The sequence below is a fragment of the Lissotriton helveticus genome, chromosome 11 (genome assembly GCF_964261635.1).
Source record: "Lissotriton helveticus chromosome 11, aLisHel1.1, whole genome shotgun sequence".
NCBI classification, from domain to species: domain Eukaryota; kingdom Metazoa; phylum Chordata; class Amphibia; order Caudata; family Salamandridae; genus Lissotriton; species Lissotriton helveticus.
In genome coordinates this window covers 468,821,986-468,847,907 of record NC_136072.1, presented here as the reverse complement: position 1 = coordinate 468,847,907, position 25,922 = coordinate 468,821,986, and the positions used below count along the sequence as shown (strand labels likewise).

Here is a 25,922-nt window from a genome sequence, read left to right as displayed (position 1 = left end):
ACTAAAAAATACATAGACGGAGAAACAATGCTCGCGGTAAAAACCTCATTAAAAGGCGACAATGCAGCATTACCTCTAGGCTATCCACTCAATTATACATACGTAATAGATGCAAACTCCGTTCCTTTTGCTCAAATCCCTGGAGTGGGGGATAGAGTAATTCCAAAAACGAACAGGAGAGTCTTATTATTAGCAGACACACACATGGGAGAGGGTCTAGGGCATCGAGAGATCAAGGAATCTCTAAAAGAGTTACAATCAGAATACTGGTGGCCGCGAATGAGCCTGCAACATTACAAATTTGCAAAGGCTTGTCCAAACTGCAACAGAGATTGCAGTAATGAACCGGACCAGACTATTGCCAGGACCCCGTTATTAGAAAGCATCAGGCTATCTATACGCAGAAATCCAGTAGGAGAAATGCATCCCCATAATATTTTAGATTCACTTAAAATGTAGACACCAGCGCTCGGCTGACGCCAGAACTGTTATAAAAGATTTGTGAGTCTTTATCGGCACATACGCAATTGGCATGCTACATTCTGACCAGGGTCCTACGTTTAGCTCTCGGGCTTACAAGGAGGCCATGGCCAGCATGGGCATTGCATTGCATTGCACTCTTCTCCATTCCATCCTGAGGAATGCGGTAGTGGAAAGAAAAAACCGGGACATAAAGCAATCTATAACGGCGAGGGTATTAGGTTCGGGTGACGGGTGGGTCAAACATTTACCAAGTGTCCAACGTAGTCTTAATAATCTGCCAAGAAATTCTCTAAAAGGTCTCACTCAGTACGAACTATTGTTCGGTACTAGAATGCACATTCAGGATCTAGATAGTCATACTTCAGTGGTAGAAGAAAAATCCTTTGATATCAAAGACCGTTTGGCTGTTTTACAGGACTTAAATGAAGCAAGAAGAAGCCTGAGCAATATAAAGTTAAAGCAACAGCCAACCGCCACTGAAGAAAAACCACCTGTCCCAGCAAGACCTGTCTGGATTCCAAAGATTGGGGATCTGGTCAGAGAGAAGATCGCGGTGAAGAAGGAATTTGGGTCTTCTTACAGAAAAGCAGTACCTGTCTTAGCTGTCTGCGGAACAAGATCAGTTGTACTACCGCCCCTTGCTGGTAAAAAGGAGAACCAAGTTGTATCCATCGACCTGGTAAAACCACAATCATGTGGCCAATAATAAGTAGTAGGCCCAGTGGACTCCCAAGAAATAGCAGAATACCAAAATTTGCTACAATCCAAGAGGTTCAAACTGAGAGACTAATCACATTTGATAAACCTGCAGTGAATAAAAAAGGACTATGCAACAAAGCCATGGAACTTGTGCCTCTTGAAACCCAAATTGCAACAGTTCGTCAAGAAACACCGGTCTACAATGATGTAGCATCGGACTATACTAATGTCTCCAAAAAAGATCCAAAGACTAAAGAAAATCCGGAAGCAATTCCAACAATTGACAGAACTGCATCTGGCTACTTCATCAATTTCGATGACTTTTCTGATGATCCAAGTGAACATGAAGAAACGCCAGCAACAAAATCTTTCACAGACAAAGTAACTGAACTCTTTCATCAACTAAAAGAAACCTATCTGATCTCACCATGGATTGAATTTTGGATTGTGTTAGGTGTACTTTTCCTCCTGCTTTGGCTCATCATGGTTCTTTGTTTGGGAAAATTCATTGAGGGAAAATACAGTACAATGGACACAGCAAGTCAGAACATCAACTTGGTCCTTAAGCCTCACAAGTCATCTCACATCGAGAAAAGAGAACTGTCATCAGTGAACATCACAGCCAATCCAATACCCGGTGGGGTAGCATGGGACAAAACGGATTATGAAATTTATGGCCCGATTGAGCTCTTGAAATATCCACACCAGTTCAAGGTTTTATTGAGTGACTTTGTAAAACCAAGTACTTTCTCTGATGATTGGGACTTTGAAAACATTAATAATATGATGTCAGATTTAGTAATGTCAGCTAAATTCACTGAACAAGATTATTTGCAGGGTTCAGCAAAATATGAAGAAATGTACTGCTATAATCATTTTGGTCATCACTATTTGCATAAATCTGCACAGCCTAGAAATGTTGTTAATTATAACCAATGGAAACATTGTGCAACACCGCCTAAAGGCAGCTCGAAAACATTTTATGAGAAATGTCCATACTTCTCAGGGTTTAACACAAGTGATGCAGAAACGTTTTATTTTAAAATGTTAAATAAGACAGGAATGAAATCACTGTTGACAAATGCTAAATTGATTTATTCTGAAACATTTTATGAAAAAATGACTACATTTGGTTTTGAATTCTGGAAAAACAACACTGGGGTGCAAAAGAATGGCAGGTCCAAGGTTTAGAAGCATTATTTAGAGCCTGCATGATCCCAGAACAATTAATATTCCTGAATGACACCATTCAGCAAACAACCTGTCATGGTCTAGCCAAGATAAAAGACTTAAATAAACCGTCTATTCCGAAGCCAATACCTGATAGTAATAGCACTACAGAAGTAGAGATAGATGTATCCCATATTTTACACCAAAACAGAACACATCCTGAATGGAAAAAATGGTTGATCTGACCCACAGAGACACAAACAACTGTCAAGATAGATTCCTGAACAAAATACAGGGGTTAAAACTGAACAGGCCAGACCCAAGATACTCCCAGAGACAACATCCAGGGATAGTTACAACATACAGTGTAGGGAAACTATGCCTTGAGTGGCTACAGAAATCCACACTGGCTGAAATTAAGCAACACTTGACTTTACTTAAAGACGGTGCTGACTTGCGTGATTTCATACTGGGACCACGCAAACAGCGTCAAAAACGTTTCATAGCGGCCGGTATATACGCTGCATACAACGAGGCTTGGAAAGTAACACAAATTGAAACAGCGGAAAAAATACGAGAAATGGATCGTATTCATTTGGAAAAAGCACTTTCTGTTGTGGACAATGGGTTTACGACTCTGTCCTCCAGAATATATTCACTGGACAGTATTGTATCATCTGCTATTGATACAATAGAGCAGGACTTACTAATGTTACAACATGGTCAGTCAAAATTAAGTTTTATTGTACAGCTTGGCTGGACGTTGCAAAACCTGCGTTCAGGCTACGTGCCATGGCGTTTAATCAACACAACGTCATTATTCTCTATCTTTAACCTTACTGATAAACAAATCAGTTTGGCACAAAAAGGAGCAGACTATACGATTCTGAGCATTGAAAAACTTGAGAGATTACCATTGACAATGTCAGAAAGACCTGTCATTGAATGGATAATACACGGAATAATTACAATTCCGATAACAACTTTCCAGTTTAAATATTGCCAAGAGTATATACCAGCGGGCCAGTATGTAAGGTTGGGTAAAGGATACATCAAGTCAACATGGAAATTACCTTATACACACAAATGTTTTAGTGAAAGAAAAAAGGAGGTATTTCTTAGTGATAACAATTGTAAAAAATCACTAAGCGGTACACTTCTGTGTCAAGGTATTAACTTGCACGGAGCATGTGAAGGGTCTTCAAATAACCTTTCATGTCACCTTCACGGCACTCCTGCAACACAGATAGAGCCATTCTTTAGACAGCTTTCCAACGGCAGCTATGTTCTAATAAGTGACCACAGCTGTTGTGGCATGGTGCCAGGAAGGGCTTATCTCGTGAGCGTTAGTTCCATGGTCACTTGCTGTATGCAAGTATTGTATCCAAACAGCAATCCAGACATGGAGGCGGCAATATGGCCTTATTTGAATATCTCTTCTATTTCGAATTGATACTTTAAGCAGAATGAAATCCATTCTTTTACAGACAACTGTGCCTTTGACCTCGTTCAAAGAAACGTATGATCTGCAAGTTGCAAGGACAGCGGCAGAGATACATTCTCTATTATCAACAAATTGCCCCGTGCATTTCGTAGAAATGTTAAGTCAAATCTTAAACATGTCTGATACCAGTGGCATCGCACATGTATTTAAGACAATTTTTTCGGGACTGTTAGCAACCTTTGAAACAGTTCTGGGCTTTATTCCGAATTTTGTGCATTCCATTTTTGGCGGTCTGCCTCCACTATTGGGACTAGTAGCAGGAATTTTATTTTTGATCCTTCTGCTCCGATACGGCAAGCCAAGCCACAGACAAGACTCCAGCGACGATGGGAGAAACGATCCTAGCTATACGCTACCGGGACCGCATCACTAAAGTCCTCGGATTTGCCCGGCTAAGAGATCTAAGTACAACTTGGTTTCTTTCATTCAGACCAATCTGGCAGAATTGCATCTTACCTGTGCTTCGCTGTCTGCTATGCGGAGAAGAATGCGTGTTGGACATCTGTCTTACACTACCATCAGCAGTACCAATGGATATCGATACTTTGCTAGGTCCTGTAACGACTCATGCATCGTGTTGTCCCCAGCGGCTACCTATTCTGATGACGGCATTCGTTGAGACTTCACCACTATGAGTAGGTGGCGGTGAAGTACAAGAGGAAAGCAGCACCAAACAGGTACAACCTTCTGTGAGCATTGCTGATCCAGACATCGATGATAGCAATCATTCTCACATGTGCACAATTTTAACTTCTTCAAACTTGGTCGAACTTCCACCTGATGTTGTAGACCAGTTTTTTGCAAGTCTGTCTGAAATGATGTTCTCCCCTGAACAACGAGAATAACTTTTAAAACAACGAGCACACAGCTTTCCCTGAACTTTGAATTCGGCCTTTAGTTTTGATAAACACAGCTACTGAAAACATTTGGAACAATTTTTTTCCCCTCAAAGCGAAATTATTATTTTTTTCACTTCCAAAATATTTACCCTTTTTCTGGCACATGGTAATCTGCTTAAAGTAGAACTATTCTTAGAGAACAGAGCTTCTAATTTAGGAACTCTAGAGACGATATTTTACCTCAGCCTCTAGCACATGTACAGCATTTTGTATAAATATGTGATGAAATGGTCTCGACCTTCTTTTCTGTATTTAGAGCCATTTCATGTGTAATTTTCGCAATTCATTCAGCTGATATAAATATGCATTTAACTGAATGATACCACTGCTTGAAAAACGTACAGTACCAATACTCATTTTCGTGTATTTACCATATACCATTTCAAATGCAAATTATGTATTTTGGGATGGGTTGGAAAACACACATGCATTGTTATATGTTTAATATTGCTTAGTTTTAGTAATGATGGACATTAATTCGTGGAGTGGGTGTTGTGTTTCTATCTAGGACCCTAATTCGATATTCCCGATTTATGCCCTTATGTGGTTATAATAAATAATATCCTTATAAAGGCATAAGAATCATATCCATATTTAGTCATAGCCCATGCAGTCAAAATTAGGCAAGGCTACTTCCTTAGACTCCTAGAAAGTACAACGCGTTCTTTAAACAAATCAAACCTCCAGCAACCTGGGAATTCCCCATGCCGTTGTTTTGATTTGTCCTAGAACTCCTGCGAGCACTGAAAGAACGGCCAGTTCTTAGTGACATCTTTTATTGATGTCTTATGTCCAACCTTACGTCAAACCCGGCACATTTCAGGTATAAATATACCAACGTTGCCTTAAGCAAACACACGGTGGTTTGGAGCAGAGCGGTTATCTACTTGCCCGAGAGCCCAGCTGATGCGAGAGCCCACGGAAATCGCCCCTCCCCTTTGACGCACTGGGAGAGAAGCTGTCTTTTCTCCTGCCGAGAAAATCCAGCTCCGGTGTTTCCAGATACCCTTGCGGGTTGCTGGGATATCGAGTCCTGAGAGAGAGATACCAGACCTCCTACATTCTATTACCCAGGTACGGAGCTGACTAAACCCTTGAGAGAATTCTTGATACAGATTCCTTGGCAAAAACCAACTTAACTTAAAACTGCTACTTACTTACTCCTTCCCACGTATTAGGCTTAGGTCAGGTACACCGGGGTAGGCATAGATTAGAAGCACCAGTTGAGTACGTTAGTTAATGTTTTTATGTATGTATATATTTGATCCATTTTAAAGTATCATATGGCTAAGAAACCATATCAATGCTTTTACAGTATTATTTCATAATACTTCTTTTACTGTACGCACTTTACTTTATGATAAGTATTGCAATTATGGCAATTCATTTCTCTTGCATGAGAAAGAAGACTGCTCAATAAATAACACCTTTTATTGAAAACGCCCGTCTCTCTATTTCTCTGCACTCTGGTGAAACTAAGTATGCACGATTGACTGAGTGAAATAGCTGTCTATTGTTTTCACACGACTCTAGAGATACACTCTTTATTCTGAGGGAGCAAAGTTGTCATGTTTATGCGGTTGTCAGAAGCTAATCCCTTCTTGTCTAAATCAGGAGAGTTACCTCTTTCCTGAACATTCGAGAAAGTTTCTAGTGACCTCTGAGCTAGCTGGCAAAACTAATTAAGTCTAATATAGTCAGTAGAGACCTAGTCGACCTCAGTCCTACGTCTACACTGCTGTTTATATTATTCCAATGCGCAGAGCCTATTGGGAATATAGGAACTACACTACACCACCAGTACTGGTGCAGTTGCTGATTTTGACAGTTATTAAGGATGTGCTTGCTCACAAGTAAATTGCACAGTCCCTCACAATCATGCACATTACTTCTATGAAGCCAGCCTTCCAGAGCCTTAATAGCACTATATACAAAATCTACCAAGTCTTAAGTGTTTGCCTTTTGTGTGTCCCTAAACTTAACCCTGTATTGCTCAGTGGTTAACCCAAACTCACTTATGATTTTTTTGTTTGAATATCTTTTATTAGTTTTTAATGCATAATCACAGTACATGCCAAAGCAATAATCAGGAAATGTAACAAACCATCCCTTAAGTTCACAGTGACAATCTTAAGCAATAATAGTGCTCTTTGGGACATCGGTTACACATCACGTCCTCCTAGGCAAATGGAGGAAAGAAATAAGAAGTAAATTAACATTCTCAAATGGCATGTTATGTCCGAGAACTAGCCTCGTCTTTGTGAAGCAATAGGTCCGCGACGGGGAGGGACAATGTGTCAGGCAATGAGAGAACATTGTAGTCCTCGAGGCGTAGCCTGAACAGGTATAGTAGGTATATGTGGAGAAAGGTTCTGGAGAGTGAACAGCCGCGTAGTTCAAGTGTGAATGTGGCCTGGGGTTCATGAACGTGACATGATATGACATTGCCTTATATAAGCGTATTCCCCTCAGCCCTCGTCTAACAACAGGTATGAAGTGTGTCGTCTAAGGTGGTCCCAGAAATAGATGCTGTGAATCAAAGAGCAATGTAATTACTATTCTGTATTCAATATATCCTAACAAACGTGTCATGTGGAAGAACTGTCATGACACCAAAACTTGGCCAACAGAGGGGAGGGGAGAAAAATTAGAGAACAAAAGAAAAGAAGGCCAATAAGATTGAGAGGAGAAGGAGACAACAAAAGAAAAAATCAAAGAATATGCAAAGGAATAAGGAAGCAAGCAGTGCGTCCTTATGTATCCATGGACGTGTGTCTTTGGTTCCAAGAGAGGGTCAGTGCGGGGGCTAGGGGGCAGGGGTCCAACATGATCGTGGGCCATAGGCATCAAGTCCTCTATGCTAAAAAGGGGGGGCGGGGTCACTGTCGTGTGGGGTGACAGTGGCATCATGTAGCGCAGGTGCAGCATGTTATGCGCAGGTATCGGACAAATAAAAAAGCGTGTGAGTGCACAGCTCTCCATCTCACCCGCTGCCCTGGTCGAGTCCGGAGGGGAGAGGATCTAAGTAACTCCTTGATCAAGACACGCCTGATGGAAAGACCTCAAAGTGTCATCCTAAAGCTGCGCTATGGGGAACTTCCTCAGCCCCGCCGTCCCCTCCCTGTGAAGGGTGGTACTTTCCGCTCTCGCCCAATTATCAAAAGAGGCGCGCCAGTGTGTGGCATGTGGGGGTTCGCTAACCAAACCCACTTATGATGGCACTCTTCAAGACTTTGTAATTGTCTGCATCTTCTTCCTTCACAGTTAAGAGTTTATCTCTATCTTTGTTAGCAAAGGAGAGCCACAGAATAGCTGCCCACTGGCCCTGAGGAACCTTCTGAACTACACAGGCCCTCTCTAAAGCAGAAATCCACTTATGAATGTCATCACCTGCTGGTAAGGAGGGACTATCCTGCTCAAGCTCCTAGTGTCAAAGGAGTGTTCCCTAACTCTAGGTTCACTAGTGCTGCCACCATGGGATGATTCTAATACCAAATTCTTCCAAGCCCTCTGGACTTCTAGGGTTTCCTTATCAAGGGCCAAATGTTCTTTCTTGATTCTGAGCTTTGCTCTCTCAACGTTGAACAGGTGGTATTCCATTTCTAAAGAATAATCTCTCTTGCTAGAGATGGAGGTCTCTATTGCAGTGGCAGAGGAGGGACCTCCCCTGATCACTTTGTACCCCCCAGGAGGAACAAAGGGGGTCCTACCTCAAGGACATCCCTCTGTGTCACTAGAGATATTCCCTGGGGACTAGAGTTCTCCAGTAAGGGGTCTTCAGACTCCTCTTGGACAGGCTCAGAAGCAGAGTCATTGGTGTTGGACACCCCGGCTCATCTTCTGAAGCATCACCACCCATATCCAAGTTATCCTGCCCATCTGACCTTTTTTCTTTGTAGCAATAACTATTCTCCAAAGATTACTTCACTGTTAATATGCAACTCTCCAAATGTCACTTGTAAATAAACATCATAGTCTTGAGCAAGGTCTCCACGCTTTCAATTAAATGCTCAATATTTTAGCTCGAATAATCCTAGCACAAGGCATATTTGCTTGTTTTGAGCATTTTATAGTTTTTGTGAGCCTCCCATATAACAAAGTTTTTGTACTTTAGTGCATTCCATGCACTACTCATTTGTGCACTGCTAAACAAGGGATTTCCAAAAGGGATCCAACTGACTTCAGTACTCAGACACACAGAATCCTATACCATGCTATTAAACCTGCCAGCCTTGTGTGGTCTTCCCCCAAACATTTTGCCTGCTTACCTCCTCTTTTTACTGATTCTTTTCGTTGGCCTTAGGACTCTTAGCACTTTACCGCAGTTGACCATTGCTAAAAGGCGTGTGCTTCTACCCCAAACAAGGTAACATTGGTGTATACACAACTAGCATATTTAATTTACTTACAAGTATCTTATTACAGTGGTGTACCATATACCCAGGGCCTGTAAATTAAATGATACATGTGGGTCTGCAGCACTGACTGTGCCACCCACACAGGTAGCCCTTTAACCATGTCTCATGCCTGCCAATGCAGAGCAGCCTGTGTGTGCAATTTTACTGCCATGTCGACTTGGTATTCAAAACCCCTTGCCAAGCCTTAAACTTCTCATTTATTACACATAAGTCACCCTTAAGGTAGGCCCTAGGTAGCCCATAAGCCAGGGTGCTATGTTACTAAAAGGTAGGGCATGTACATTTAAGTTTTGCCTGTCCTTGTAGTGAAAAACACCTACATTTGTTTTTCACTTCTGTGAAGCCTACTTCTCTCATAAATGAACATTGGGAATTCCTCTGTATACTCTTTTGAGCTGTAATTCCTATTTAGAAAAGAGAAGCTGTGTCATGTTTTGCATCTTGCATCTTTGGAATGGCAATGATAAATCCTCTTTACTGGTAAGATTGGATTTCATATTACTATTTGACATATGCCACTTTTACAAAGTGGACATTTCTCTGCTCTTACAGCTCTGTGTGCTTTTAGCCTGTCTCCGATACACTCCAATATTACTCCAGTTGCATTTTGAGGTTTAGGAATGTTGCAAAGAGAATTCAGTTTATTCTTCCTTTTTCTTCCCACCTTTGTTTGCTTGGTGCATGAAGTTGTACGTTTCAAAAACACTGTTTTTCACATTTGGTCTATAACGAATATTAGCAAGCCCATTATCGCCGTTTTAGCGGCAGTTTCCTGTCGCTAAAACTGCGGTAATTTTAACGAGGTTCCTTGCTAATATGCCCCTATGTGATTGTATTTGTTTAACGTAGTGTACGGTTCGCAGACAATGGTCGATTTGTATCGGGTCACTGGAAACTCCAAAAGGTTGTCCTTGTCCCCCCCAGAAATTGAGTGTCTCCTACGCCCCTGCACACTTTGCACGTCTCTTCATACATTCATGAAGCGCTTTACGTGTTTCTTGATTCATTTATTCATGCCATAATTGACATGTTCACACATTCAAGCCATGCTTTACTTGTCTCTTCATTTATTCACATAACGCTTATGTGTCTCTTCATTCATTCACTTATGCCACACTTTACATGCCCAGTTATTCATGCCATGCTTTATGCCTCTTCATTCATTCAAGATGCGCTGTACGTGATTCTTCATTCATTCACTCATGCCACATTTTCATGTCCAATTATTCATGCAGAGCTTTACACGTCTCATCATTCATTCATAACATACTTTAGATGTTTCTTCATTCATTCACTTATGCCACACATTATGTGTCCATGCATTCATGCCATGATTTACACGTCTCATTATTCATTCACTTATGCTACACTTTACATGTGCTCTTTGTTCATGCCATGCTTTACACATCTCTTCATACATCCACAAAGTGCTTTACCTTTTTCTTCATTCATCCATTTATGCTGGAATCTGGGACATTTTTGCCCAGTCGAGGTCACTGCAATTTGGCACAGCATTAAGTGAATCCGTAAACCACATAAGCGTCTGATGCCAGCACTCTTGCTAGGGCTTGGTCTTGCTGATGTATCAGTGTTCAACTTCTCCCCTGGGGTTAGTGCCTACCACTTGCACAAATCTGTCAGCAGCAGGCACTTAACACACACTGCTATATTTCGACAGCAGCATGCACTACGTACTGTGCCCGCCTTGTGCTACAGGCGTCACTGACACTGTAGCAAAAGCTGCTTCAGGCTCTGTTGACAGAGCAATTTGAACCAGTCAAATGTGCAGCGCTGCGATATTTGAATTGATGTTTCTTTTCCGTGCCGTTATCACCAGGAACAACAAACTATAGTGCCTTCTTTCTGTGACATCCATTTATAAAAAGTAATTGGTTAAAATATGGCATTTATTCATTACCAATGTTCACTCTAAATTTACATTGAATTATGACATAAGCAAAACTAACTGCCTCCTGGCTCCGGTTAGCTCCTCTCAAAAGTGCTTTCATTTCAAGGACAACGACACGAGTACACCCTGCTTTATGTAAAAAAACAAAACGCAGCAGACTTGCTCGGATTAGAGGAGGCTGGCAGTTTGTATCACATGCAAGTTTAATTTAATGATTCTACAGCACCTTTGTGTTCTGTAAAGCTGCATGCATTGCCCACTCGAGGTCGCCGCATTGGCACAGCATTTGGTGAATTGGTAAACCACATAAGCTCCTGATGCCGGTAAATAATGCGTAGGACCATGGGTGACGTAACTGGTGCTCTAGCAAAGCACTCAGAGACAAATGGGGTACTCTCATAATACGATGTATGTCTGTTTGCCAAAGAAAGAGTCCCACGTGTTCTAGAAATTTATATGGATTTACAAAGAGCATGACACTGTATCACGGCATTACTGTGAAAGGATATGGGGCCTAAGTTAAAGGTTCATTCAGTTTTATTACAATGGCACATAGTGCTCTTTGGGCTTGATATGTACCCAATATGATTTAATTTCAAAATCTTCCCGCAGCCTGCTTCAGTGAAAGGAAATGTTTTGCTCAAGATATAATATGCTCATTTGGATGGTACTTTGTTTTGATACTCTTCTCATGGCCATGTTGTTTCAGTAGGGGGGAAGAGCTGCCCAATATCTGGTATTGTATCATGTCAATTGATAAGTTTCAAAGTAACAGGCGGTTATGCGTGTCTGGCCCCCCTTTTATCAAAAGTACAGTTAATTTCCTTGCATTTAATGCATCACATTATATCTCCTTGTTGTTAATGGTACACAGAATGCGTTCAAGATTTTCGTATTATTTTCTCAGGGCTTGCACTAGATCTGGAAGGGCAGGCGTTAACAGACGGCCCTGGGCGCTGGAAGCTCAAGCAAGCTGACCATGGATATGAGGGCAGGAATGATTATGTATTATGTTATTGCTCAATAATTGACCCATGTAGCCTGCACTAAACAGAGTGGGGGCCAGTCCTGCCACATTGTGTAGCCATTCGCAATGTCCTGAGCTGAAGCAAGCAAGCAGGTTGACTTAAAAGTATTATAACTGCTCAACTCATTATCTTTTAGCATATACAAAATTATGAAAGGGCATGTTGTTGTAACCAGAGACACACGAACCACTGACTGTCAAGTTGAGCAGCAGGAGCATGAACCGCGTGAGCTTTCTTTCACAACACTTGATGTCACTGTTGCTCTTCATGCTAAATTGACCTCAAATATATTTTGCTCATGGATTTTTGAGCTATCCCTCAGGTGCTAGCTCTCCTGGCTGTTTGATAAGAGTGTACCTGCTGAGTTTACCGTTAGTTTACATTTGAAGGAATTGTCGGTTAGTTACAAGAGAGCTGCTAATATCTCTGTGTGGTGTGAACGTCACGACTTTGAACCCCTGCGTGGCCAACAGGGCCGTTCAGCCTAATGACATCCAGAAAATGAGGTTTATTAAAAAGAGAGAACATAGCGCCTATTTCCAGGGCTTATAAAAGCAATATATCCACAGCGGTAAGTGGCATATAATCTAGTGTTTAGAGCATTATTGAAAGTGGACAAAAGATCATGGAATATTTGTGTTTCTATAATTGGAGAGGCAGACACTGAGCGCAAACAACCACTGCGCGTCATGTTGAATTAAACCAAGCAAAGATAGCTTAGAGTGTTTTTCATTTTTATTTCCTGGGGAAAATATCACACTTCACAGCAATTTTACTGTAAAAATGTGCATGGGGACAAGGGGCCTGCATGTTACTAGTGACGGTGAGGGGGCATCCATCCTAAGTGATCGCAAAAGAGAGACAGGGTTTTACACATTACTCATAAGACTTTCATGTGAGGTGAGGTCTTCAGTGTATCCTCGTTCCAGTAAACCAGTAATAATAGCAAGTGTCTTCTTGTGATCACCCAGACACATTTAATAGTGATGTAGGTGCGTGGCATCGGTGCACAGGGGCATCAAGGGCTGCTGAAACCCTGAGTATTGCTTTACTTTGCTATGCATACACCAGTCAGGGGCCCCAGTTTTCCTGACTGCACAGGGTTAATTATTTCCTTGTCAATCTCTTTCTTTCACCTCTCGACCTTTTAGCGATATTTTAATTATTATTGCTCTTTACTGTTTATTTATCTACCTATGCTTGGACCATAGGTATCTGGTCATTCTTGTTAGTTCCTGTATTCCCCTAACAGGTCTGGTGGAGTTACGAATTCAGTGTGGATGCAGCCTATGCAAGGGTGAGGCTGACAGTGCTCCAGGAAGCATTTGACTTATGCCCTCGGATTAGATCTATGCACAGGGGCTTAGAAACCTATAGGTATCCACCAAGCACCCTCAGAGATAACTGTCCAGAACATCTCTTAATGCTCTCATAGGTAATGCGAATAATGAGGTCTAGAAAACGCAACAGGGATACCATCCTGGGGGCCAGTGTGCTACAAAGAGGACCTGTAACGTGGTCATATCCCAGTCTTACTTTTTAAATTGCACCGCTTTTTTAACTGTTGCTGTCTGCCAGCCAGAGAGTCTTTGGCTCAGTCTGTCAAAGGGGACCCCGGAAGCTTCAAGCAGTGATTGCTCACACTTTTCTGTCTCAGCCTGACTTGGCAGAAGTCTTCATCTAAGTCTGTGCCTGCTCCCCCACTGAGCGCAGGGCAGGATGCTCGCATCCACACAACGACCTGATTGAAATGTAAAACATAAGTGTGTCATAGGAGCTAAATACCTTGACACTAATGTACAGGACGCTGCGAGTTGGAGCACCACCACTGTATGGGCCAGAGCTGAGCCACATGGCTGCTCCCGGGTAAGGATTTGTGCCGTATTCTCAAGAAGTATAACTGCAGGCACTCTCTCCTGCGTTTACAACTGTGTAGCCTTGGACTGTGTCATGTATGTGCATGTAACTTGCACGATCGGGTTAAACTATTAGCGACAATACTAAGTGTCTCTCGGACCTCTTTCAAGTGCTTGCTGTCCTTTTTCCCCAGCACACCTCCCCTAGGGGCGGCAATCTGAAGGATAGCCCCGGGCGCCACAGGCTCTAGCTACGCCCCTGTGAGAAGGCCTTCGATTCGCTGGCCTGGAACTTCCTTTTTGCTGTCCTGGCTCGTTTTGGGGTTGGTCCCTCCTTCCTTTGTTTGGAGCACCTACTATATCATAATCCATTGGTTCGGGTTCGGACAGGTCCATATATTTCAGATCCGATTCAGGTGCGACGTGCGACGTCTCCGCTTCTGATCGCGTTGGTGGTGGAGCCGCTGGCGGCCCACATCTGCGCACATGTCGATATGGGGGTTGAGCTAGGAGATGGCATACATACCATTTCGCTCTACGCAGATGATCTGTTACTATATGCTCTGGACCTTCATGGATGTATGACGTTACAACGCATACTTTTACAACGACTACCATTACAACGAATTTTTTACAACGCAAAAACTTTTACAACGCATACCATTACAACGCAAGACTTTACTACGCAAGTACCTTTACAACGCATACCATTACAACGTAAATATTGGTAAGTATATAATATTTTTTTTAATATAAATTATTTTAAATTATTAAAATATAATTACATTTTATTTAATTTTATTTAATTAATTTAATTTAAATATAATTTTAATTTATTTTTACAAATTAACCCTGTACCCCAAAAACCCAAAACTGTCCCTGAACCCTAAAAATACCCCTTTACCCAAAAACCCAAAACTGACCCTGAACCCTAAAAATACCCCTTTACCCAAAAACCCAAAACTGACCCTGAACCCTAAAAATACCCCTTTACCCAAAAACCCAAAACTGTCCCTGAACCCTAAAAATACCCCTTTACCCAAAAACCCAAAACTGACCCTGAACCCTAAAAATACCCCTTTACCCAAAAACCCAAAACTGACCCTGAACCCTAAAAATACCCCTTTACCCAAAAACCGAAAACTGACCCTGAACCCTAAAAATACCCCTTTACCCAAAAACTGAAAACTGACCCTGAACCCTAAAAATACCCCTTTACCCAAACACTGAAAACTGACCCTGAACCCTAAAAATACCCCTTTACCCAAAAACTGAAAACTGACCCTAAACCCTAAAAATACCCCTTTACCCAAAAACCCAAACATATAATATTTTAAAAATAATTATATACTTACCAATACTTACGTTGTAATGGTATGCGTTGTAAAGGTACTTGCGTTGTAAAATCCTGCGTTGTAATGGTATGCGTTGTAAAAGTTTTTGCGTTGTAAAAATTTTGTTGTAATGGTAGTTCGTTGTAAAAGTTGCGTTGTAATGGTTGTTTCCCGGACCTTCATGACATTCCCCCCTCCCTTGATCAAGCCCTTAGCCATTTTGCGCGTGCCTCGGGCTGCGAGTTAACCCGACAAAATCCGTACTTTCTCCGTTCTTAGGGGATACTCCTGATTCGGGCTACACACTCGGGGGACGCCTGTGGCCTGGTGCACTGACCCTTTTCGCTATTTGGGAGTCCGGGTTTATCGCACCAAAGCTGGCCTCTTCGACGGGAATGTCGTCCGGGCTGTCACAGCGATTCGGTCTCAGATGGGTTTCTGGAAGACTCTCCCACTGACGATCTCTGGTAGAATCTCCCTGATCAAAATGTTGGTTCTTCCCCGCCTTCTCTATTACTTTACCACTTTACCCCTTATCATCTCTCCCCCCTTCTTCAAACAATGCGAAAAGGTGGTGCGAGATTTCATATAGGGGACATCACGTCACAGAGTGTCCATGGGAAAGCTTTATCTGCCTACTGAGCTGGGGGGCCTTGCGGTACCCAATTTCAAGCATTACTACCAGGCCTCCCAACTGCAATGGATCGCCCGGTGGATGTCTTCCCGTTCCTTACCAGACACGGCCTCTCTGCGGCCTCGGCTACCGCTTATAAACCCTATTACAAATTTTCCACCCTTGCTCCAAACTTAGACCTCCCGATATTCTTCTCCTCACTGTAGCGTACAAATGCTTCCGTAGGTGTCTTTTCCTCACTAGAACCACCGTCCCATACGCATCTGCTATCCCACTGTTGGGTACTCCACAGGGGGACACCTACACGACGGCAGCTGAGTTACATCACTGGCCTTCGGAAGGGATACAGGACGTGGGGGACCTTTTTCAGGAGGGCACTCTTATTCCGTTCCAAGAACTCGTAGCGGAGGAGAACCTACACCCTGGGCAGTTTCTATTACACAGAACACTCAATGCTTCGCTAGTGTTCAAATGGGGAGCACTCGCTCAGGAACCTCCCACACACCACACTTTGCAGAACCTTCACGTGATGGGGAAGAGAGAGACCTCACGCGCTGGTTTGCATCTTCACTTCGACAACATACGGAGGTAGATCTCACCTGACTTCAACTTCATTTGGAGGGGACCTTGGGGAGGGAGTTTACAGATAAGGAGTGGTTGGCTGCCCGAGACTGTCCGACCCGCATCCCTCGTAACCAGCGATTCAAACAGATACAATTCTTCATATTGCATCAGGCCTACCTTACCTCAGCCCAAATTAACAGGTACTTCCTCCGCATAGATGCGGCTTGTCCCAGTTGCCGGCAATTAGATGCCGTCATGCTTCATATGCTTTGGGGATGCTCGGTTCTAACTAACTACTGGAGCGCGGTGACAGTCACCCTCACAACCTGCACCTCACACACCATTCCCCTGACTTCGGAGGCCCATGTACTGCACCTCTTCAGCAGAAACAAGAAATAGAGAGCTGCCACACGGTTTATAGACCTGGGTCTAATAACAGCCAAGCGCTTGATCACCAAGCAATGGAAATCGCCCCTGTTGCTCCACCCACTTGCTTGCCACCGATCCCTGCTTAACTGGGCGAAAGCGGAGGGTGCCGCGCTACGCAGAGAGGACCTGCTTGGCATTCGAATGTTCCCCCTGGCACCTCAATGGGATGCAATGGTCTCCAAACTCTTGGGGGTGGAGACTGACACAGGGACCCCGACTACATCACAAAGAGTTATCACTCACGGTATATCCCCCAATGGAGTGAATGCGTACCAACGCCGAAACCCGCACCGCTTCAGCCCCTCTGTCTCAGAACCCCACTGTCACTAAGTCTTGGCGGTCTTTGGCCCCCCCAGCTACATTGGAATGCAGCAGCAGGTCTTGAGCGACTCTCCCCTAACCTTCCTTTGCTTTAGTTGTCCTCATTTGGTTGTGCCCTATGTCCCCAGTTGAGTTTGAACTGCACTGTACCTGCATTATTCACATGCTACCCGGTGCTGTGATTTGTAAGCACTGCTCTGTCCTTTTTGAGATATTGCCACACGATTTGATGTACTCACCGTACCCTGAATCTCCTTTTTCCTGTTGCTATTAGTTAATGTGTACCATGCCATTGGCAATCAATTTTCCTCCTTTTTCCACCTGCTACATGAGCACTGCTCTGACTGTATGCTTTATTGATAATGTGCAAAACAAACAAAAAAGGTTAATAAAAATGATTTCAACAAAAAAAGAGACTCCACGTTTTCGAAGAGAGATTCGCTTGATCATGATGTAATGCGCTAATTTCACTATGCTCGGAAGGAGAGACTGGCTCAGTCCAATGCGGAGTTTCCGACTTGGGCGTTACGTGTCTGGATAAAGAACTTTAGCTCGACCAGATGGCTTATTGAAGTCTTTAAGCGGATGAGGAGGGCATGGCTCTCTTCAAAACCCTTGCTTCTAACCACTAGGTACCCTTTTTTTGGCAATTGACACCCTAGTCTGACTAAAGCAGATTGCTCAGAACTAGGGTAAAAAATGGCCTTACGACTCAGTACTTTTTACTTTCCTGGAGTAACTTCGACCCATTGCATTGGGCTAGTAGGGTAAGCTCCACATGGGAGTGGGAGAATCTTACAATAATGAAAAATAAAAATAATTTTTTTAATTTTTTTATAAAGCACATTACACTCGAACTGCTTAGCTAAAAAAAGAGAGCTCCTAAGCAGAGAAAATCCAGAGAGCTTATGAAGAGAAAAGTCATGTTCTTGAATGAGGTGAAGGAGTCAAGTCAAGTGATGTGAGCGGGCTGAGAATTTCAATCTGACTTTCCGGAATCTGGTCATGGAGACTTTCCTAGCTGAAGAGGATCTGAGTGACTTGCCTGGAGTGTACCAGCTGAAGAGGGAGGAGAGATGTTTGGACTCTTTGTGATGGAGAGTGAGGAAGACTAGGCAAATTCCCTTAAAAACAATGCATTTCCTCACAGGAAGCCAATGCAGCGCTCTAATGCCATCTCAGACAGACACTCATTTAAGAGTGTTAAGAATAAGGTATGCAGCCACATTTTGCACAACTTGTAGCTTGTTAAGTGAGGAGACATTAATATTCAGATAGAGCGTAGTAGTAATTAAATCCAGAGGAGACTAAAGCAATGACCACCGAGTGACGCAATTAAACTGGAATAAAAGGAAGAAGCTTCCTAAGAGTCCTGAATATGTGATAGCAGGTACTCGTGATACAATTGACCTGTGAGTCAAAGTTCAGGGAAGTGCTAAAGATTACTCCAAAATGTTTGCCCACTTTAACAGGCGTAAGTAAAGGACCACATTCCTCAGGCCACCAACAGCAGGACCAGGTAGGTTCTTGTGCATCAAACACAAGCACCTCATGTTTTTCCGTGTTCAGTTTAAGAAAATGTTCTTTTATCCAGATGTCAATCATGGTCATGCAGAGATTAAATGTGTTAGCTACTGAAGGCAATAGGGTACCTTTCTAAAACCTTATAAAACCTTTCTAAAACATTGGCAGGAAGTGTGCTTTGGACCATCCGCAGAGGGTCAAAGTTAGTTACACAACTCCTGATTCACCTGCATGATTAAATCCAAACTCTTGTATAGGACTGGTATGCCCTCTCACTGCATACAAACAAGTTACTACCTGAAGGACTTGTGCCTAAGGTAGAACAAAGAGCACATATGACCAGATGACTATTCACCAGAAAGAGATTCAGTTGTTATTTGGGTCCGTTTGTGCCTAAAATCTGTGACATGATGACCTTGGATTAATATCAAACTGTTGTGGAATAACAGGACGAGAGCAAACAGCAAAAAGAATAATGGAAATGGAAAAAGTACTGGGCTGAGGTCTTAGACAAACATTTACTGAGTATGGGAGAAGCAGGTTCTGATCCTCACCATTCAGTGGAAAAAGGTGATCTACAAGCAAATATATATGAAAATGGAAAAGGGTTTGCCGGATATGATGTACACAGGTCTGGTCTGTAACACATTGTAATGCTCAGTTTTAACAGGTTCGGAAGCAGTTTCTGGTTACTCCAGTAGGAACCAAGGCTAATTACACACTGATTGCAGGAATGAGCCAGTCCAAGGATTTACTAGACATAAAATAGATTCCACAGGTTGGAACAAACATAAGTAGCCATACCACAACATCATTCATAAACAGTATGGGGCACACACATGTGCAAGCAGAAATATACAGAGAAATAACAAGCATGAGGAACAAGCAGAAGTAAACAAAGACACATTCACGACCAGTAATGTACAGAGGGCTATGGGAGCGCCACCCCACTGCTTAAAGGCAAAAAATGAAAAATAAAATGATAATAAAAGACTTTTATCGTTTTGTTTTTCATTGACTTGGCCGAGTTTGCTGAATCGATCGAGTCTGGGGCGAGTCACAGCGTCACCAGCAGGGTGAGGAGGAGTAGCGGGCACTGAAAGTGCACGTCAGGCTGGCCGGTTGTCTATGGCCGGCCAAACCAACATGCGTACTTGGATATCTCCAGGCTATTCCTTAGTGATATCTGCAGGGCTCAGGAGCACAGGCTCCCAGTCCCGGCTGGAGCGTGAAACTGGCCCGCTCTGCCCAATCCCAGCACTCTATCATGCTGGGAGTAATAGCATGAGAGAAGTGCTGGAATTGCATGTTGAGCCGGGAGCTTGTGTGCTCATGGTAACTGCAGGGCTGGGGGCAGAGGTAAGTGTATATTTATTTATTTTGTATTTATTTTCCCCCCACACTGCCCCACCACGTAGAATGGGCAGCAGCCATGACTGGACGTACATATACAGGAATAGACAGAATAACAATTGCAAGAAGAAAGGCAACAGCCGACAGAAATATGATAATCAATAGAAGGACAGACAGATTCTAAACAGACACAGACAATGCTTAATTTGAGCTGGTGGTTGCTGGCGACTTGCACTCATTTTTGGGCACTTATTTTTCCTCATGATGTATTTCCCGACAGCAGGAGATGGAAAAACACAAATGCGAAAAAAGGAGAAAGAGAAAGACAGAAACACTGTCACCAAGGGAGAAAGCAGAGTCCTGCAAAAGTGTGATAAAGAGCATGGACGTCAATTCACCAAAATGCCAAGGGTAGGGAAGTGACTTCACATGCCCCTTGACCTTCACTTTCACTCACACATACACATGCCTACACATAAATATGCATTCACACATGCACGCACTCATACATACACACTATCTACACATACATTCACACATACACACTCTCTTACATAAACATACTCAAAACTGAAAGCACGCACACAAAATGCCTACATTTAAAAGCACTTTTTCTACTTACCTCAGCTGCCAGGGAAAGTCATATTCCAGCTATTTGTACTCTATTTTTTATAAAACTAATAGAGAATAATTTAATATTATTCGCTGTTAATAACAATTTGAGAAAGAGAGTGAAGCCCCCACCAAAGTCCATACGGACAAACTGCTTATGTTCCTCGCAGTCATTTTGCTACTGCTAAGGGGTCGCAAAGGCAGTGGCAGGGGTCACCCTAAATGACGTCAATGATAAGGAAGCGAGGAGTGTCTGGCAGAGGAATAGAGAGATTCAGGACTACATAGCCTTGGTAATCGGCGTACAGACATTTAATTTTGCTGGGCATGGCTTCTGAGCATCTCTTTGGGCACCGGCACTCATTATTTTACAAACTAAACACGGGACACCGGTAAGAATAAAAACAGCATACAGCTAGAGGAACATGCACGATCAGGAGTTACTACAAGTACAAGGAAAGACTGTCAATTGCAAACACAGGTGTGCACTCAAACAATGTCATGCAAAAGCATGAAACAGTAGACACAATCTCAGAGGTGTCTATGGGATGTAACGGAAGCAATAAACAAAAGCAGGCACATGCAGGAACACAAAATCACATGCAGGAATGGACCTAATATCATGCATGGATGATCCTATTATGCACATCGAAGCATAGTCTAACAATTTTAACAGTCAGAAATGCTATGTGTCCAATGTATTTGTTGATCTCATACTTGTATGTGTAGCACAGTTCTGTGGTCAGTGCTGACCCTGTTAAGATAGTTGAGTGCCACCATTGGCTGTGAGGATGAAATTAACAAACAATTAAAAGCTGGACTAAGTTAGTATGTAGATACCACACCTCAACTCTGTATCAATTTTGGACTTAGAATAGTGGACAAAGTGTGAGGTGTTTGATTGATAATAGAAAATGTTTCATGTTTATTACAACAATGAATACATGATGAGAGATTAACTACCTCTTTTCTGTCACTCACCTTTCCCTCATCGTCCACCAGTAGTATCTGCCCAGTCTCAGAATCTTTGACCACAGCCCCAATGGGAACCTTGTACTCACTGGAGGATGAGACATCCAGCCACACATGATCACCCTGTGCAGGAAGTGAGAAGAGTTAGAAAATGGAAATTCAGTGTTCACACATCTGTTTCATCATATACGCTGTATCTGAGTGCTTGCTCTCCCATTATACTCAATCATACATCTCTAAACTCTCCCTAGCCCTAAACCCTGTATCAGATTCATCTTCGCTTCACACACTGTGCCAACTCCCAATACTTTCACCTTATGATGAATTGCATCCTTACTCTTTCACCTTTCTCACTCTGGGGCCCATTCACAAAGCTACACATGTAAGTTTACCCTTACATTTGTGAGTAAATGTAATACTTTAGGCTATTCACCATTTACTAGTGAAAAGTTACTCAAATGTGTATGCTTACATGTCTCCACCCCATGAAACAGGATGTAAAGCGACATATACGAGTGTAATTTACTACTGTTACAAAGGATACTTTTTTTGAAGTTTAGTTAACTTGTTAACTGTTTTCCATCCTTTATCACAGAAAGATATTCGCCCTGTTGGCAGAAATTTCTCTATTGTAAAACAGTGGGAAAAGTAAAAAAATTAGTTAACTTGAAAAAACATGGTAAAAAAATGTTATGTTGAATATTAATGTGCATTAATTCTATATATATATCTTTTGAAGGTAGAACACAATAAAAAAGTTACACCATTAATAGCATGATTTACATTTAAAAGTTAAATATTTAGTATATAATAAATGAAACTTATTTTTCTCAAGTTTAAAAATATTGCCATCTGAAATAAAATATATATTTTATTACGTATTAATAGCTATTCAAAGTGATATACAGAATTAATTAAAAATATAAATATATTTTAATAAAAATGTAGGTAGCATACATTTTTAAATTAAAAACCAGTTACTAAAATATGTTAAAATATAACATAATATTTATTTTTAAATATTATAACATTAATTTATTGTGTTTAATAATAATAAACAAATTTATCAAGCACATGGCTACACTAGCTAGTGTGTCCCCGTGCTGCGACAAGAGCCAGGCAGCGGGTGAGGCAGAAAGTTGTCAAACAGGGAGTTACCTGATGGGAAAAGCCACGTCTTGAGCTTTCTCCGGAAAATAGTCTCCGATGAATCCAGCCGGAGCCCTATCGGAAGTTTATTACAGTGTGTGGCCGCTAAAAAGCTAAAGGAGCACCCGCCCATCCTAGCTCTTCTGATGGTTGGGATGCTGACCTGACCCGTCCCACTAGATCAAAAAAACCTGCATGGAGATATACGGGGTGAGAAGGTCATGCAGATAGGAGGGGCCCTTCTTCTGCAGAATGTGGTGACTGACACACATGGCTTTAAACAAAACACGTTCCCTCACCGGGAACCGATGCAGGGAAGCCAGGGCCTTGCTGGATGAAGCTCTCCTTGGAAGCACTAAAATGAGATGCGCAGCCGCATTCTGGATGTGCTGGAGTCTCTGAACACATTTAGTATTTGTTCCTAGGTAAAGAACATTCCTGTAGTCCAAACGAGAAGTCACAAGGGCGTGGACCATCGTTTTCCTCGCTGACACCGGGAGTACATCTAAGGTCTTCCGGAGACTGCGCAGGACCCCAAAACAGTTTCCCGTCACTCGCCTGGTATGAGTTTCAAAAGACAGTTTGGTATCCAGCTACATCCCCAGGTTCTTTACCTGATCCCTAGGTGATGGGGTTGGACCCAGGGTCTGAGGCCAACAAGCAGAGGACCAAATCGAGGGAGCCTTACCTATCACTAGAACGTCTGTTTTATTGCCATTAAGTTTAAGGCAATTAAAGGCCATCCATGACGCCAACTCTTGAAGACACATTGAGAAATGTATGGCTGCCTCCGCAGATCTTGAGTAAGAGTCACCACAAGTTGTGTGTCATCAGCGTATGACACCACACTGACTCCAAACTTCCCTACAATCTCTGCCAGGGGGGTAATGTAGAGATTAAAGAGAGTTGAGCTAAGTATGGAGCCCTGAGGGACCCATTGGTCCAGCTAGACGCTTTTGGAGAGGAAAGGTTTCTGCGACACCTGAAAACTGTGGTCAAGTAGAAAGGAACTTAACCATTCCATCGCCCTACCAGCCATGGCTCCTTCCCTAAGGCGCTGAAGTAGCGTGTGATGGGCAACAGTGTCGAATGCGGCACTGAGATCTAAAAGGATTAGAGCAACCGTCTGTCCCGCATCTACATGTCTATGGATAGTTTCAGTAGATAAGAGCAGTGCCGATTCAGTAGAATAAGTGGCAGGGAAGCCTGATTGAGTAGGGTGAAGAAACTTATAATGATTGATATGAGCAGTCAGTTGGATATTTACCAACTTCGCTGCTATTTTAGCAAAGTAAAGCAGGAGAAAAATGGGACGAAGATTATCCAGCTGACTCATACTAATGTTCGATTTCTTTTTTAGGGGAATGACAATAGCCTCTTTCCATCTTTTAGGGACAACTCCAGATGAGAACGAGAGCTCAAGAAGATGTCTAATATAAGGGTCTAATACAGCTAAACTCCCTCCTAGGATCTATGGGGAGGCCGGATCTCTAGGTTTGCCAGACATAATACTGAGGGCTACTTCTTTAAGTATGTCCCCACTGGGGGCTACAAAATCACAGAGGCAATCCGCCTCTGATATCCTGGATATCCCCTTACTATCCACGCATCCATGTTGTGCTGAATCAGGGAAAGTGGAGTAGATCTTTCCCACCTTCTCCATGAAGAAGTCCACTATCCTATTACAGGAGTCAACTGAGCTAGTATCAGGGGCTGTCACTCTTGCTAGCGACGAGATCTCTTTGAAGATAGGAAAGAGTTCCTTTGAAGAGTTCTCAGCTGTCTCAATCCTGTCACTGTAATAGGTGGCCCGCGCTTTCCTGATCATAGCATGATATTTTTTAGGCTAGATTTGTATTTGGTTTTCGTAGGCTCATCACAATTCCTCCTCCAAGCTCTCTCGAGACGCTTACAGGCTGATTTAGCAATTCTAAGTTCATTGCTAAACCAAGGAGCGGTTTTAAGCTGCATACCCGGTGCTCTCGAGGACCAGGGAGCCGTGCTATCCAGTGCCTCCAGGATACATTTATCGAGTGCATCACATGCAGACTCGATGTCAGTACCCCCAGGCGGCCCACTCTTTTGTAGGGCCATATTAAAACTAGGCATAGAAAACTTAGCCCATTTCCTCAACAGTTTTGTGGTACCCATTTTATGTGACCGTCCTGCTCCAAACAGAAGCGGTCGCTCCCCACGCTGCTCCCTGCCCTGCCTGCTTGCAGCCTGGTATCGTAGCGCATCACCGCAAGACTGCTTGCCTGATTAATTTGCACATTATCTAAGTAGCGCTAGCTTGCTTTGACTGTCCATTAATTCATATTTAGATCGTAGCGCCAGATTGCATTGATTGTTATTGTAATCATTTTTAGTTCGTAGCGCTAGATAGCCAAAGTGCGCTGTTACTACAGTTTCATCTGCGCTGCCTGTGGATATTGATGTGTGCCTGATTGTGCCGTTGCCACCGCCATTTGCATCGCATTTACATCCAGTTTCGCTTTAGGCTGCCAGCTATTTTGTTGTTGTTTGTTGTGCCTCGCTGCCCGAATCTCCGCCCCGCTCCCGCCTCCCAGCTGGTCCCCCCTCGCCCCTCCCCCTTCCACTACCCTCTTATGACAGATGCTTTTACGCGCAGCATTCACGCGCAGCGGTCGCGCCCCATGCGCGCCGAAGGTGCGCCAAAGGTAAGCCCGTCTACGTCCGCGCCTGGACCGCGCCCAGCGCCAAACCTCTTGGCCCCCGCAAAATCCACTCCACCCGCATAACGTATGACGCCACTACCCTCCTTGACCTTAACCCCGGACGCACACCACAATGCTGCGAAGCTGCCCCAGGATACACCCATGGACCCTTCGCCTGCCACTCCTGCAAGTTCGCCTGCATCAGGACCCGCACCAAATCCACTTACTCCAAACACAGCTCCGACTCTAACCAACTGAAGTGCATCCTGCTGAACACCCGCTCAGTCCACAGACACGCCACTGAACTCTGGGACCTACTCGACACCACATCGCCGGACGTCGCCTTCCTAACAGAAACCTGGATGAACACCTCATCAGCGCCCGAC

General features: G+C 43.1%; 1 protein-coding gene across 1 annotated transcript in view; it reads right to left on the bottom strand.

Annotated features, from left to right (window-relative positions):
• The window catches only part of MYO7B (myosin VIIB), a 1,196,498-nt gene that overhangs the window by 1,034,160 nt on the left and 136,416 nt on the right, over positions 1-25,922 (bottom strand). Inside the window, exon 3 of the mRNA XM_078666047.1 lies at positions 21,719-21,832. Within this exon, the coding sequence (XP_078522173.1) occupies positions 21,719-21,832 (114 nt within the window). The remainder of the gene's footprint in view (positions 1-21,718; positions 21,833-25,922) is intronic.